General features: G+C 25.4%; 1 protein-coding gene across 12 annotated transcripts in view; it reads left to right on the top strand.

The window, feature by feature from the left end:
* pyd (polychaetoid) overlaps window positions 1-16,493 on the top strand; it is a 313,355-nt gene that overhangs the window by 269,188 nt on the left and 27,674 nt on the right. For 10 of the 12 annotated variants that reach the window (XM_065505888.1, XM_065505883.1, XM_065505880.1 and 7 more), the window contains one exon: window positions 11,281-11,450. In XM_065505888.1, the coding sequence (XP_065361960.1) occupies window positions 11,281-11,450 (170 nt within the window). Of the gene's footprint in view, window positions 1-6,644; window positions 6,827-11,280; window positions 11,451-16,493 lie in introns of those variants that run through there. The other 2 variants (XM_065505927.1, XM_065505900.1) reach the window with 1 other exon arrangement.

Genomic DNA, 16,493 nt, shown 5'->3' with positions numbered 1-16,493 from the left:
ACGCCAGCTATCTAAATATTTATTACAATAAAAGTGAAGTGAATATAAAAAAAGTGATTCTAAAAATTGTTTGTTTTTTTACACTGTTTCAACAAGTAACTACTTCAAATATGAGGGGAAAAAATGCATTAAAAATTACCTTGGTTTTGTAAAAAAACAAAAAAAAACAGAGTTAAAAACGCAATGAATTCGCTTAAAGGATAACAATTAAAATTGAATGGAATAAAACCACTTGAAAAAAGAAAAATTCTAAAATTCTACAAAAATTTTAATTCAAATATTTATAAATCTAACTAAACATTGACGTATTTCTAAAAATGTTTCTACAACAGATATCCATAACGTTTAAAAAATAAGATTCGCAAGGAAGGTACAGGCAAAGTGAAAATTTGTTTCCAGAAAGTAACTGGACATTAGTGAAAAATCAGGCAAAATGCAACATGTTTCGATTGGATATAACAGTTTTATTCTTTAGATTTTTAGAGTTTGTAACAACCACTAATTTTATACCCTTCACCTTCGGTACCGTGAAATAACTCCCTACGAAAAAAAGAAAAAAACACCCAAAAAATTTTTCATACAACTTGGGACTTATTTCATTATGAAACAACTCCTAACACAGGGAGTTATTTCATAATTTTTTGTTGGAAGTTATTTCATAATGCAACTCCCAATAAAATTTTTGTTGGGTTTTATTTAATTTTATTTCGGGAATTAGGAGTTATTTCACTGTATTGGGAGTTATTTAATTTTTATTGAGTTCTACATTGCAAAAGCAGAACCGATAAATATCAAAATCTGGCTTCTCACAGAAAAATTGTTTTGCTTTGTAGGCCTTCGGCCGGGCGCTAAGGCTTTCTCAGCTGGGGTATATCAAAAACTGGCTTCGTTCAGACAAATTTTTTGCATTGCCGGGCTTTGGCCGGGCGCTAAGGTTTTCTCCTCTGGGGTGTATCAAAAACTGGCTATTTCATTTCTATTGGGATTTATGTCATTGGGAGTTATTTCGCTTCTTTTGGGACTGATATTTTTAAAATTATGAAACCGCCGATTATTGGGAGTAATTTCATTTTACCCTTTAGTAGTTATTTCATTTTTCAAGTTTGGGAATTATTTCATTTTTGATGGGAGTTGTTTCATTTGGGAGCTATTTCACGGTACCTTCACTTTCGTGAGAAGGGTATATATAAGTTTGTCATTCCGTTTGTAATTTCCACAATATAATTTTCCGATCACTTTATAAGATATATATTCTGGATCTGTCTGTCTGTCTGTTGAAATCAATTTTCTGAAGACCCAAGATATCTTCGGTATCCAAATCTTCAATAATTCTGTCAGACATGCTTTCGAGAAGTTTTCTATTTAAAATCAGCAAAATTTTCTCGATTTTAAGTAGCAACCGAAACAAGACTATACCCCATATTTTTGGGGCTTCGCAAAGTTGATTTCAACACACAGCCGTACTATGGAATATCTATAACGACTCCGCTATCTATATAAAATGTTTAAAACATTAACTGTGAAGTAGCTTTGTGGCAATCGAACATTCAAATGTTACTGGAAGTCACTAGGAGATGACGCTGGTGTCTATAAATACTAGTAACTCGAGTACCAACGGAAGTATGTATATCGTAAGCACTGTATGAGCTAACATAAACCGTATTTACCAGTGTATTTGTAAGGGTGTGTACTAAAACTAGAGTTTTTCTTTTCCAACACTTTTTCATTTCTTGGAAAATAGTAATTAATTTTGAAATTTTCCGGGAATTCCCGTCTTTGGTTTTAAAATGCAATTAAAAACAAATAAGAGAGCTACATATATTCGGAGTCGATTAAACCATGACCGTCTATCTGTCTGTCCGTCTGTCTGTTGAAATCAGCTTTCCAAAGCCCCCAAATAATTTACATACACTATTCATACATCAATATCTCCGGAATTCTTCCGACTCGGTTGCTATTTAAAATCGAGAAAATCGGTCCACAAATGGCTGAGATATAAGGAAAAAACCAGGACAACCTCGATTTTTTACCTATTTTTGACCTATATCTGGATTACTAAGTCATTAATATAGACAATATGGATATCTAATGATAGATATTTCAAAGACCTTTGCAATGACGTATATAAGTAAGTTGGACCTACAATGGGTCAAAATCGGAAAAAATATTTTTTAACCCGATTTTTTTTTCACCACAAAAAAAATTAAAAAAACCAAATTTTTTTTTAAATTTAATAAAAATAAATTTTGAATTTAAAAAATTTTAAAATAACAATTCGAAAAATTTTTTTTTCCAAAAAATTAAAAAAACACCTTTAGAAAAAAGCCAAACAATTGTAGAGGGAATGTAAGAAAAGAAAAACTCACTATTAATTGTTGGAGTTTTGTTTAAGCTTTGATGTTTTTACAAATAAAGCTTGAGTGTCTGTAATTCTCATTCACTCTATAGCTTGATTTGTATAAATGCTCATAGGAACTAGCTTATCCTCCAACAATAAATGTCAGTGAATTTATCAATAATTGGGAAATTTAGCACAATTCTTACTATAATATTAATTTTGTATTCCCGAATAACTCTTGAAAAATAAATTTTGTTTACCTAAAAATATTTAAAATTTGTATTTTGAAGTATAATTTTTTTGTTAATATCTATAAATATTAATTACGTTTACATAAAAAAAGAACATTTTCTTTAAAACATCTGTATAATTTTCATACAACAAGAAAAACGATTTTTCTACAAAAACTCATTAAGCGTAACCATGCTTATTTTTCTTCTACGCTTTTTGATTTTTTTTCTTCCCCCCGATTTACTTCATGAAAAGTGTGCTCCGATTTTATTTTAATGCCTGCCTTTTATGATGCATTGCATTTCACTTTTATATGAAATCATCACAGTTTGTTAAACAATCTGTACGTTAATATGCATGAATGTCTGTCGGTCTGTTTTTCCGCCTTTGTCTGTCCGTCCTTGCACTCATCTGTCAGTTAGCTATTTTAGTACTCGTTTTTTTTTATTTCTTTTAGCTTTTGATGTGGCTTGCTGTTGTAACAAAAACAAAAAAAAAAGTGTAAAAAGTGCAATATTTACTGATATGAATAGACAGCAAAGATGGCAACTTTTTTCACTTTGCTTAAGAATTACAATATTTAATGGCCATTGCTTTCGTTTTTGGATTTATGGTTTGTTGTTAATCTGCAAATGATAAAGTAGCCATAATTTTTGGAGTTGCAGCACAAAATTGTGCAAAAAGCTGTTTAATCAGTAATGAATTTTTATTATAGTATGAGAAATCTGAAAGTTTGTTAGACTTTAGCAGAAATAGGCGACCTTAAAGTTTTATATCTAATAAAAACTTATTTACCTGAAATTTTCCAATCTATTAAACAAATTTATTTATTGTTTAAAACATAAACAATTTTATTACCTTAAAAATGTGTTACAACAGCTATTAAAATTCTTTTTAAATTACTCATTTAATATAAACGTTTTATGTATTTTTAATGCCTTTCAATTTCGCCATTTAAAACAGCTTTTAGCGCCATTCAATTGCTTGATTTTTTTTTATTTTTATTTTTATTATATAAATGTATGTATTCTTAATTCCCAATTTTATTTTACAACATCTAGATTCTAGACAAAGAGTTCTTTCTGTTACATCTAGCTGTCAATCTTGCTTTGCTGTTTAAAATAAAAAAATAAGAGAACTAAATATATTTACTTATTATAAGAATTTTAAAATGTGTGACTCTTGTTAACGTTTACGTTGAAGAAAATGTGTGAACTACTAAATAATAAAAAAAAAACATCGCTCTAAAAGTGTTAATTGTGTTAATTAAAATTATTTTTAGCTCATCTCTACACAAACATGTGTAAGAAGTATTAAAAGATCTTATTTTCAAGCAAGCACTCTTTAAAAGGGACTACAATAAGATTGATTGTTGTGCGAGTCACCGAGTCAAGCCATCACCCACCCTTTTTGCTTGCGTATTTAGGAACGCATAAGAACATTTTAACAGGAAATTAAAAGAAATTCAATTGTTTTCTAGAAAAATTATGAATTACTTTATTATGCTTCAAGGGAATGTAAACTGATGAATTGGAATTCAAGCGAAAGCTTTAATTAAGTGGCGCTTTGAGTCATAGTACATGAAAGTTGCAGTAACAGTGGTCTAAATTTGATGTTTCAATGCATCAATTCATATGTCAGTATTGTAAAAATTCATTAAGAATTCCTTTAAAATTTTTAATGAATTGCTACATAGCTTTACCCTGAGCAGTTAAAGCTTTACATATATGATGATTTTATAAATCATTATCAACACTTTTTAAGGAAAAGTTTTCAACATTTTTTTGAAATATCTTAGGAAACTTTAACTGTTTAACATTTTTTTGGAATTCATGTTTATTGAAAAAGTTTTCAAATTAATTTTTAAAAGCTTTTGAGAAAACTTTTTAAAGCTTTTGACATACATTTCAAAATTTGTTTAACATCTTAAACAATTTAACCCTTTTTAAAAACTTCTTTTTAATTCAAGCTTATTCGAAGAGCTTTTAAAATAAATTGTTTACAAACTTTTGAAAAAAATAAAAGTTAACCTTTTAATATTAGGTGTTTTAAAGGAGTTCTTGAATTGAAGTTGTATCTAGAGCATTAAAAATATAAAAAAAAATTAAAAGCTTTCAAAGCTTTCTTTTGAGAAATAGGATTTTTTAAAGCTTTAGATAAAAAGCTGAGGAAAAATATTATTTTTTGAAAGCATTTTAAAAGCTTTTTCCAGAGCATTAAAAATAAAATAAAATGATTTTTAAAAGCTTTATATCGAGAAATGTGATTTTTAAAGCTTTGGATAATAGGCTTTTAAAGCTTTAGAAAATTGTATTATTTAACTTTTTTATTTAAACATTTTTAAAATAGCTTTAAAATGCATTTGTTTTTGGTATGAATCATTCATAAAAGCTTTTTATCTCAAAGTTTCTAAAAGTTAATTTGAACTTTCAGCGTGAATCTTCTATGCAGCTTTTCACAGATTTTTAATTTTTTTCTTAAAGCAAATTTTTAACTTGTAAAATTAAGATTTAAGGAATTAATTTTTAAAACCGTTTAATGTTTAATAGTGCAACTATGAAATGTTAAAGCATTAGAGATGTAAATTTAATACAAGCTTTTGAAATGATTTATAAACTTTGAAAATTAAGCTTTAAAAACTCTTTAAATTTATTTCTTTATAAAACCCAGTGATTTAAAGCTTTAGAAAAAGTTTCTGAAATAAATTTGTAAAAGCTTTTTATATACAAAAAGCTATGCAGCTTTTGTAAAGCTTTAAAAATTCCTATTTTTCAATCTTTAAAAAAATCTTTCTTAATATTTTGTTTCATAAATGCCTTTGATTCTAAATTGTTTAGAAGCTTTTGTAAAAGTTTTTGAAATAAATGTTTCAAAGCTTTTGTACTTTTGAGGGGATTTTCTAAATTTGTTTTGAAATACATATGAATATTTTAAGAAACGTATGTAATAAAGCTTTATGAAACAAACATTCAATATGAATCCTTCATATAGGCTATAGACAAAAATAATGTTGAAAGCTTTTGGGATGTAATGAATCAACAATTATTCTATTATAGTTTTCAGCACTTAAATATTTGTTTGCCATCAAAACATTAACATTTTTAGTCTTTTGAATAAGTTTTGATATGTATTATTCATTATTATATTTGAACAAAAAAATAATAGAAAGCTCTTTGAAAATTTGTTATGAATGTAAAGCTTTTGAAGTTAATATGTATTAAAATTGTAGCCGCTCACATATTTTAATTATTAAGTTATTGTAACTTGTAAGTTATTGTGCATTTGAGTTTGTTTAGAAATAAAGCTTTTTCAAAAGCTCTTACTTGGATTTTGTTTTCAACAAAATATGTTTTAAATTATACAACTTTTAAGATTTGCTAAAATCTTGACCATAAAAAACCATTGCACAAGCTTAAAACTTAAGTTATTAATACTATTAAATTTATAGCATTGACTCATTTGAAGTAGTGTAGCTCCTATAATTCACTCAATTCTTAGTTATGTAATGTATTGTATTTTTTCATAAACTCAAACGTGTTCTATCATCTTTTTTTTTGCAAAAACAAAACCCTAAAAATGCATTTTTTTTTCATATTCATTCAATAACTTATTGAAGCGAAACAAAACAAGTTAAAAAAACTGGTATTGAAAAAAAAAATTATTAAAAAAACAAACATGTAAATGACTGAAACAAAGAAATATTTTTAATCATATTTCTTGACATCATGAAACAGACAATTATAATTATTTATCGACAATTAGATAAATTTTTTTAAAATATTAAAATAGAGAAATTATTTAATTAACCTTTGGTACAAATTCTAAATTCTTTTTCTACAGAGTATACAATAAAAAAAATGTAAATAAATTATACATTAAAGTGATAAAGAAATAAATACCAAAAATTAAAAATTCATCTTATTAGTCAAAATGAATTTCAAATAAATTGTGTAAAGAAGAAAAAAATAGAAAGAAGATATTAAAAGATAAAATTAAAAATATACACGAAGAAAAGTAATAAAGTAAATAGATTTTATAAAAAATTATAATAAATATTTTGCTTTAAAACCAGAATATTTTTTCTTTAAATAACAAGTGTTTTTTTGGTGAATACAAAGGAATCGTTTTAAAGAACAAAGTGCTTTTATTTTAAAAGCACTCAACGTTTTTGAAATACGCAAACAACAAAACAGAAATTCTGTTTTGAATTTTAAATAAAACATGAAATTTCCAGATTATGTACCAAACAATATATTGGTAAGTTTAAAAATGTTTTATTTTTTTCTTTGTTTATTTATAGGTTTATTTTGTTATTTAAAGATAAAAATCATTTAAAAATATTGAAAGATTTTCAGAAAAATGTCAAAATAAAAATTGTTGTGAAATAATGAACTCCTGAGGCTTTATTTCACAATATATTTTTATGAAAATAGAGAAAAAGGAAATTTTTGTGGCAAAAATGTTGCCTTATTTTCCCCCAATTTTTTAATTTTGGAATGTAACGAATTGAAAAAAATTATTGTGAAATATTAAATTTGGTTGTAAAACCTGTAAAATTTTCAATACTCCTGTATCTTTTATGGTTTTCGAAATATGTTTTAATGAAATTAAAGAAAATAGAAATTTGTGTGGCAAAAATGTTGCACTTTTTTACACAATTTTAATTTTGGAATGTAATAAATTGACAGAATTGTTGTAAAATAATGAATTTTGTTATAAAATCTAAAAATTTCAATATTCATGTGGCTTTTATGGTTTTTAAAATATGTTTTTATGAAATTAAAGAAAATTTAAATTTATCTGACAAAAATGTTGCCCTTTTTTCACCATTTTTAAATTTGGAATTGTTGTTAAATAATGAATTTTGTTTTAAAATCTTTTGAATATTCCTTTAGCTTTTATGATTTACGAAATATGTTTTTATGAAAATTGAGAAAACGGATATCTGACTGGCAAAAATGTTGCATTATTTCCGCCAATTTTAATTTTGGAATGTAATGAATTGACACAACTGTTGTTAAATAATGAATTTTGTTATAAAATCTTTAATAATGTTGAATATTCCTTTAGCTTTGTGGTTTACAAAATATGTTTTTGTGAAAACGGAAATTTTTCTGACAAAAATGTTGCCCTTTTTTCCTCCATTTTTAATTTTGGAATGTAACGAATTGACAGAATTGTTGTGAAATAATGAAGTTTCTAATAAAAGCTATAAATTTTCAATACACCTGCATATTTTATGATTTTCGAAATATATTTCTATGAAATTAGAGAAAACTGGAATTTTTCTGGCAAAAATGTTGCCCTTTTTCCCCCCATTTTTAATTTTGGAATCCAATGAATTGACACAATTGTAGTTTAATAATAAATTTTATTATAAAATCTAAAAACTTTCATCATTTTTGTAACTTTTACGGTTTTTAAAATGTTTAGAAAATTTTAAGAAAAAAAAAGGAAATTTATCTGACAAAAAATGTTGCCCTTTTTATACCCAATTTTAATTTTGGAATGTACTAACTTCACGCAATTGTTTTTAAATAATAAATTTTGTTATAAAAAATTAAAACTTTCAAAATTCCTGTAGCTTTTATGGTTTTCGAAATATGTTTTTAGGAAAATAGAGAAAACGAAAATTTATCTGGCTAAAATGTTGCCTTTTTTCGCAATTTTAATTTTGGAATGTGCTAACTTGAGACAATTGCTGTTAAATAATGAATTTTATTATAAAATCTTAAAACTTTCAACATTTCTGTCGGATTTATGATTTTTGAAATAGGTTTTAATGAAAATAGAGAAAACGAAAATTTATCTGGCAAAAATGTTGCCTTTTTTCCCAATTTTAATTTTGAAATGTAGCGAATTGGCAGAATTGTTTTGAAATATTAAATTTTGTTGTAAAACCTATTAATTTCCAATTATCGAATTATGTTTTTTTAAAAATTTAGAGTAAACAGAAATATGTCGGGCAAAAATGTTGCCCTTTTTATACCCAATTTGAATTTTTAATGTTGTTTTCTGAAAAAATGTTGTAATGGTGAAAAGGTTGCACTATTAGTACTAAAAATTATTATATACAATGGAAATTTTACATTTTAAATAGGTAATAAATAACAAAAATTCATAAATGATTCCTTGCAAAAGGCAACATTTCGTTAAATAGAAGGGTATTTAAGAAACGGCACAATCTTATACGTTTTATTAAACAAATATTTCTTTGATTTCCCATAAATTTTCTTACAAAATCAATATTTATTTAACAAAACTTAACACATTTTGTAATTGCTAGTTAAAAAGTAATAAATAATTTATTCTTTGTAGGTAAATGTTTACATTTTTTTTATTATTTACATTTATTAGACCATAAAACTTTACACCTGCTATAGGCTTAAAACTAAAGGTTTCTTAATAAAACGTTGGTATAAAAAACAAAAAGCCCACGTTCAAACTATTAAATGAAGTTACATTGTAATACGTTTTGGGTTTGTTTTTTTTCCAAATATGAATGTTTAACCAAATCTAAAATAAAAATTGCAATTTATGTATTTAACACGTCTATAGATTTTCATTTAGTATTTTGTAATAATTTACATGCTGTTTTTAAACATTGCATCTTTTTTTATTCATATTGTATTTATTAAATTATAAAATTTAGATATTAGTTTAAAACGCCCACTGCTGTTTTATTGAGGCTTAAACATTTTAGCTAAAAAAATACTAAAAATAAAACACAAATTGTTTATGCATTCATTCTGCATTAATCATATGAGCAGCTCTTTTGATATTTGAATATTTTTCCCATTGTAATGTTTAATTTGGTTTGAAATTAATTTTATGTTTTCATTTTGAGTTCAACCACTTGTCACAGACAGGTGGAGCCTTTTTACTCAAACAAAACTTTACGTTTAACATAAATTTGTTTAAACTTTTGCTGGAAATCAAGATTTTTTGGAATGTTTTGTTAAGTTGTAAATTGTTATCTCAAAGATAAATTAATGAATATTTCATAAACATATACAACATATTAAATATTAAAGAAATAAAAAAATAATTAAAATATTTTGTTGTCAAAATAATTTAAACTCATACCTTCAATAATGAATGAATTTAATTTCAACAATGAATGAATTCATTGAATTTGAAATATGTATTTGAAAATCATTATGAATTAAACAGGAAAAGGTAGGTCATATAACAGAACCTCCCACATTGATTATCGTGTTTAAAATGTTTCAATAACCCTTTTAAAATGCTAATCAATTATAATTGTGTTTAATTAATAAATTTAAACCCATACATAAGATTTAATATTTATATTCAATAATGATTTCTTTTAAAATTATATAAATTAAATAGACAATCTTTGAAAATCTATTAAAAATTCAATTTAAATCCTAAACTAGTTACTTTTTACTTGTCAAACTTGTTTTATGGCTTCCGTTTTATGTTTTTTCTTTTCTGTCAAAAAATGTTGCCCTTTTTCTGCCCTCTTTTTCGAAACACTGGCTTATTTCTGAATATATTGATGAATTTTTGCAAAAAATGTTTATACTACTGGACAGTTCTTTAAAATCTTTAACTTGGCACCAACTTTATATGATTTTGTATAAAAAGGACAGAAAAAGTGCAACATTTTTTAAAGAAAAAAAAACAACATTAATAAGTTATTAAAAATCACGTTCGTTAACATAGCTTCAAATAAATTAATTAAATTTCAACTAAATTCTTAATTCATTATTAAAAATATTAGAAATTCTTTCCATAAAACCATTTCCAAAGAATTTCTTTAGCTTTATTCAAATGATATTTTATTCTGATATTGATATAGAATTCTATCATTCTATTAATTCTGCATGATTAAATCTTTGTTAATTCAAATCTAATCCAAATTTAATTTAAATATTTTGGTGTATTCAATTTGTTTTGTCTTAAATCATTTACAAAATGAATTGACAAGCGATCAATTTGTTTACTTAGCGGACAATTTCATGTCCACACATAAATTTGTCTAGTGTGGACAGAAACATAACAAGACAAATTCATGTGTGCACCCAAAAATTGTTTTCTGAGTTAACTAGTCAAGTCAAGGCTAGTCAAGAGGAGCAAATAATGTCAAACAATTAAAGTTGTCAATTATTCGAGTTTTAATTTAATCGAATAAAAGTTCAAAATTGTTTTTATGACAAATATCACAGTAGAGTGTTTTGTGACAGATGGGTTCAAATAAACTGATGTGTTGAACTGTTTAATCATTAAATTGTTTAAGGTGGTCTTTTATCAACAATAAAAATCATGAATAAATTATTATTCCAAAGTTTTAATATAATAATGCATGAAATTGTTTGCCTACTTCCTCTTATGTTTTACACATTTATTAAAATAAATAAAAAGAGAATTAAATAAATTTCCTGTTTAAATAAAATTAAATTTTCAAAAATTTTCAAATCAAAAATTCCAATCAAACAAACGTACTTTGCAGCAAAGTTAGTTATTGGTGTGGTAACGACAAGTGAAGTTTAAATGCATTTCCGGTCATTATTCAATTAAATAAAATATTTATATGTAAAATTCTTAGGGCAAAATATAAAAATATCTATAAAATATATTTATTATAAATTAAATTTCATAATTTAATAAATAAAACTTTTCATTCATTTACTTAAATTTTATATAAAATTTATTTTAATTTTTATTTCTTTCCCGTTTAATTTCAGGGTGATCGTACAACATGGGAATATCATACGGTGTCGGTAACTCGTGTACCCGGTTATGGTTTTGGTATTGCAGTATCCGGTGGCCGTGATAATCCCCACTTTGCCAACGGTGATCCTTCCATAGCGGTGTCGGATGTTTTGAAAGGTGGCCCTGCTGAAGATCGTTTGCAGTAAGTTAACAATTTTATTGTTTTGTTTTTTTAAATTTATTTTCTTTTTGCCATAAAAAACACATGTTTTATTTATGTATTTTTGTGTGTGACTTCATGAATATTTATTTACTATTTTGTTAGTGTTTTTTCTTCTATTTATTGTCTTTTAGTAAACACAAGTGTTTTTTACAAAAATGTCTAACTAACTTATTCATATGTTTAATTTTAGGGTTTTAGTTTAGTTTCGTTTTTTCTATGTTAATCACGTTTGTGGATTTTCCCGTTTCATAAAACAGGGGAGGGAGTTTTGTAAGACTGTACAGGAAATTCTTTTCAAGTACATAGTACTTTTCAGTTTGTGTTTGTCTTTCTTCTATTAATGCAGTTCTTTCAAATATTTCCAGTTTGTTTCCCTTATCTCCTTGTTATTTTATTTTCAAATGTTTGTTTAAGGTAGTCATGTTCATGTTTTTGGTTCTTTATTATTTTGCTAGAGATTTGAAATGTTTTATTTTAGTTTTTTTTTGGTCTTGTTGAGATAAGGTTTTTTTTTGTTTATTTTTTTAAGAAACATTATTTTTTTGTGATAAATTTCAGTTAAATAATAGAAAGAATGAATGTTGTGATTACTTTTTTGTAGAAAATAATAACATTTGAGCCCATTGTTAAAGTTTCAAACATTTTAAACCTATATATGTAGATATATATTTAAATCTTATCATGATCCTCTTTTAATATGTATTTTTGGTTTTCAAAACTGGCGAACATTTGATTTGTAATCTTAAAAGTTATATTAACCCGGCAATTCCCATACCCTCGCCAAAGGGAGAAATAATTTGTTTTTATTAAAAATAGTAAAAATACGTCTAGTTTACACTATAAATAAGTTTAAAATAAAAAAAAAATATAGCTAGTTTCGATTTTATAGCTGGGTCACCTATAGGCGACACTGGGCAGAAAAAAAATTATTTTCTAAAAATACTTGCTCACATTGTTAGCCGGAATATCTAGCAGTATTTATTAAAAAAAATTATTGTGATACTTACCCGTTTGGCATTTTTATAACAACTTATTTATCATAAGACACACACCAGTATGTTAAAATCAAAACCACTGCTTAAAGATTTTTAAAAATCCCCTAGTTAATAAAATTCTAGCGTTGCCAAAATAAAATCAGATATAAAACAGGATCTTGTCTGTATATAAATAATACCAATATTTATCGGCGATATCTGTTTCTATGTTTAAAACTACCTTTAATCTTTGTCACCTGTAGGTGACACTGGGAATTGCCGGGTTAAATTATATACGACTACTGTTTAATTTCGGGCTTATACATATGTATAGATCAGTGATTTGCCGCACATAGTCACTAGGGGCCCACAACACTCAAAATTATCCGAAAGGAAACTGTGGAATATTTTGCATCAGATATACAATCAGAAAATTTATTTTATGCAACATTACTATGCATTTACTAATGTGGCAAGTTCTATTTGTGCCGATCACTGGTATAATATGAATAACCGCCATTCGTGATCATATAGAAATTTCTTTAGACTAATCGCTAGAAAACTTTTCTGAGCAAAATGACTTCGAAGATCAAGTGTTTAGGCAATATTAAAGATATGAAAACGAATGCTTAACATACATGCTCATTACATGACCATCTTGCAATATCAGCTACCTCACTGCATTAATATTTTTGGCAACCAACAATCAATATTGAATTCGGAAAAAACTTTCAAGCCAGTATACTACTGTAGTTGGGTTAATACATGTAAAAAATCAATCATTTCTATCACAAGTATAATTTAATGATAAAAACGTTGGCACTATTTTAGGCAAATGTTTATTTGAGTTTACATAACATTTGTAAGAGCAAACAATTTTATAATTCCATTTTACTGTGAGCAGGGTTTCGTACTTTTTTGATATTATTTCATATTCTATAGTATTGTAGTACACCAGAGATTTATTCGATACTTTCAAACTATTTTCAATATTTTATGTAACAGGACAAATTTACAAATTTTTTTAGACTTAGAATGATTTCTGTGGTCGTTAGGAAAAACTTAGTAACTCCACATTTTGGGAAAATTGAGATAACACCAAAAATAGAAAGTACTTTTCATTTACTATCACTCTGTCAGATCGAAATTTTGATATAGTTTCTCATTTAAAAGTTATTTCTGTGGTAGTTTTTCCAAACCACCACAGATTTGATGCTATTCATATAACAGTATTTTATATAGAAAAGTTTGTGTTTAAAATTTGTTTTAAACACAGACACAAATAGAACAGTATTTCTATAGATAATCTTCAGTGTAACCGAATTTCATATAGAAAATCTTCAAAATAACAGTATTTTCTATAGAAAATGTTGAGAAATTATCTGTATAACGCAATTTTTTATAGAAAATCTTAAGTATAACAGTATTTTTTATAGAAAATTCTCAGTATAACAGTATTTTGAGTAGAAACTCTTAATTATAACAGTGTTTTCTGTAGAAAATCTTTAGTATAACAGTATTGTATTTAGAACATCTTCATTATAATACATATTTGAATAGAAAATCTTCAGTATAATACAATTTTCTATGGAATTTTTCATAATAACATATTTTTTCTATAAACATTTTTAATATAACACTATTTTCTATAGAAAATCTTCAGTATAACAGTATTTGATGTAAAAAATACTCAGTATAACAGTATTTTTAATAGGAAATCTTTAGCTTAACAATATTTTCTATAAAAAAAAAAAAATTTTTAGAATAACACAATTTTCTACAGAAAATCCTTAATAAAATATTATTTTCTATAAAAACTATCAGTAGATATTTTCAATAGCATTCAGCATAACTGTATTTGATGCAAAAAATTTCTCAGTATAACAGTATTTTTAATACAAAATCTTAAGTATAACAGTATTTTCTATAAAAAACCTTTTTTTTATAGAAAATCTTCAGTATAACACAATTTTCTATAGAATTTTCATAATAACATATTTAATAACAACAGAATTTTCTACTGAAATTTTTAGTATAACAGTATTTTTAATAGAAAAACTTCAATATAACAATATTTTCTATATAAAACATTTAGAATGACACATTTTCTTATAGAAAATCTTATATATAACACAATTTTCTATAGAATTTTTCAGAATAAAAGAATTTTCTACTGAAACTTTTAGTATAACACTATTTTCTATAGAAAATCGTCAGTATAACACTATTTTCTATAAAAACTCTTCAGTATAACACAATTTGCTGTAGAATTTTTCAGAATAACCAAATTTTCTATTGAAACTTTTAGTATAACACTATTTTCTATAGAAAATCGTCAGTATAACAGTATATTTGTGGTAGAAAATCCTCAGTATAATAATATTTAGAATAGAAAATCTTCATTAGAACAATATTTTCTGTAGAAAATCTTTAGTGTAACAAAAGTTTCTATAGAAAATCTTCAGTATAACACAATTTTCTATAGAATTTTTAAGATTAATAGTGCTTTTCAAAACTATATCTAATTTTTATATTTATTTTAATCCCAGATTTTATTGTTAGTCTTAACTATTAATTAGTACTAACTATAAGCCGTAATATTGATCATTTTCAAATAATTTTTGCTACCACAAACTTGTAGTTGAATTAAACCACAAAATTTACTTACATAAATAAAATTTTGAACTAAGTATTTATAAAATTAATATCTATTGTTAGAGCTAACTTCAAGATAAGTAGATTTTTTTAATTTCCAAATAGTTCAACAATATTATCCTACTTTTAAGCACACACGCCTTGTACTACTACTGCCAGCACATGTTACAAATATGTACTTTTTACTGCAGTTAAGGGTTAATCGGTTCTCTTTTCTAATATTTTATGTAGTTGCACAAGCGTAAACAATTATTTTTTTTTTGTTTAACTTAAATAATTTATATACTTCCGCTTTAATATATTTCTTTGGAAATGTATGATGCATTCAAGGGAAAAAGGGAGTAATTAGACTGGCAGGTATAACAAATTGTAATTATTTGTAATTTCTTTAAATGAAAGATTATAAAAATAAATATTTTAACACATACTAAGTTGTAGTTAAGCCTGGTAGATGACAGGCTTAAGTGGCTAAAAATATTTATGAACTACGAAAAAGAAGCAGGAAACTTAAAAGAATTTAAAGTGTTTTAAAAAGCAAACATGAAAAGGGAATTGAAAAGGAACTTAATAATAAGCAGAAAGAGAAGAAATTCAAATACTAATTTATTACAAATATTTTAAAATACATAGCCTTTTGATTTTTAAATACTGCAATTAATATATTTCTTAGCTAAAACTTGGTAATGACTGGCAATTACTGAATAACATACTTTTCTAGGACTACAACAAACCGCCTACATTACCATGAAGTAGTCGAATAACAGCATATTTTCTAGTGATTTGAAATAGCACATTCTTGACGGGCCTGATTTGGGATTTCCGTTATTTCTGCAAAGTAAATAAAAATCAGTTTGACAGCTGTCAGTTTAGGGTTGGTAAAAATGAACGATGCTTTTTATTTCATGATCTAAATGAATGTTCGGCGGCCACAATTTTAAGGAAGAATCATGAAATAATAGGTTTATTTTTATTATTTTAAGTTTTAGACCTCATTTCATTTAAAGTGTTTTCCTCTTCTAATTAATATAAATTCCCCAACATTCCTCTTAAACTCAATAGCTTCCAATTATTTTAAATATTAATTGCAATACACCTTGATATTGCTTTAATTGTCTGTTACTCATTTCGAAAACAGTTTAATCGGTTTAAATTTCTTGTCTTTATTAACAATTTTCTTTTACACTTTTTCTCAGTTTCTCTATACATATATTCGAAATAGTTTTGATATCATTATACCCAAGTACCAAACACCAATTTAAAAATATTTTATAAAGATGTTTACGAAAAAGAATTATGTACTAACAAATCGTACATAATAACATTTGTAATGACGCAGACATTTTCAAAAGATAATCGTACAATCGCCAACGAAATCGTACATACAACCAATTGG

This window comes from Calliphora vicina, chromosome 1 (genome assembly GCF_958450345.1).
Source record: "Calliphora vicina chromosome 1, idCalVici1.1, whole genome shotgun sequence".
Taxonomy (NCBI): domain Eukaryota; kingdom Metazoa; phylum Arthropoda; class Insecta; order Diptera; family Calliphoridae; genus Calliphora; species Calliphora vicina.
This window is presented reverse-complemented; position numbering and strand designations above follow the sequence as displayed.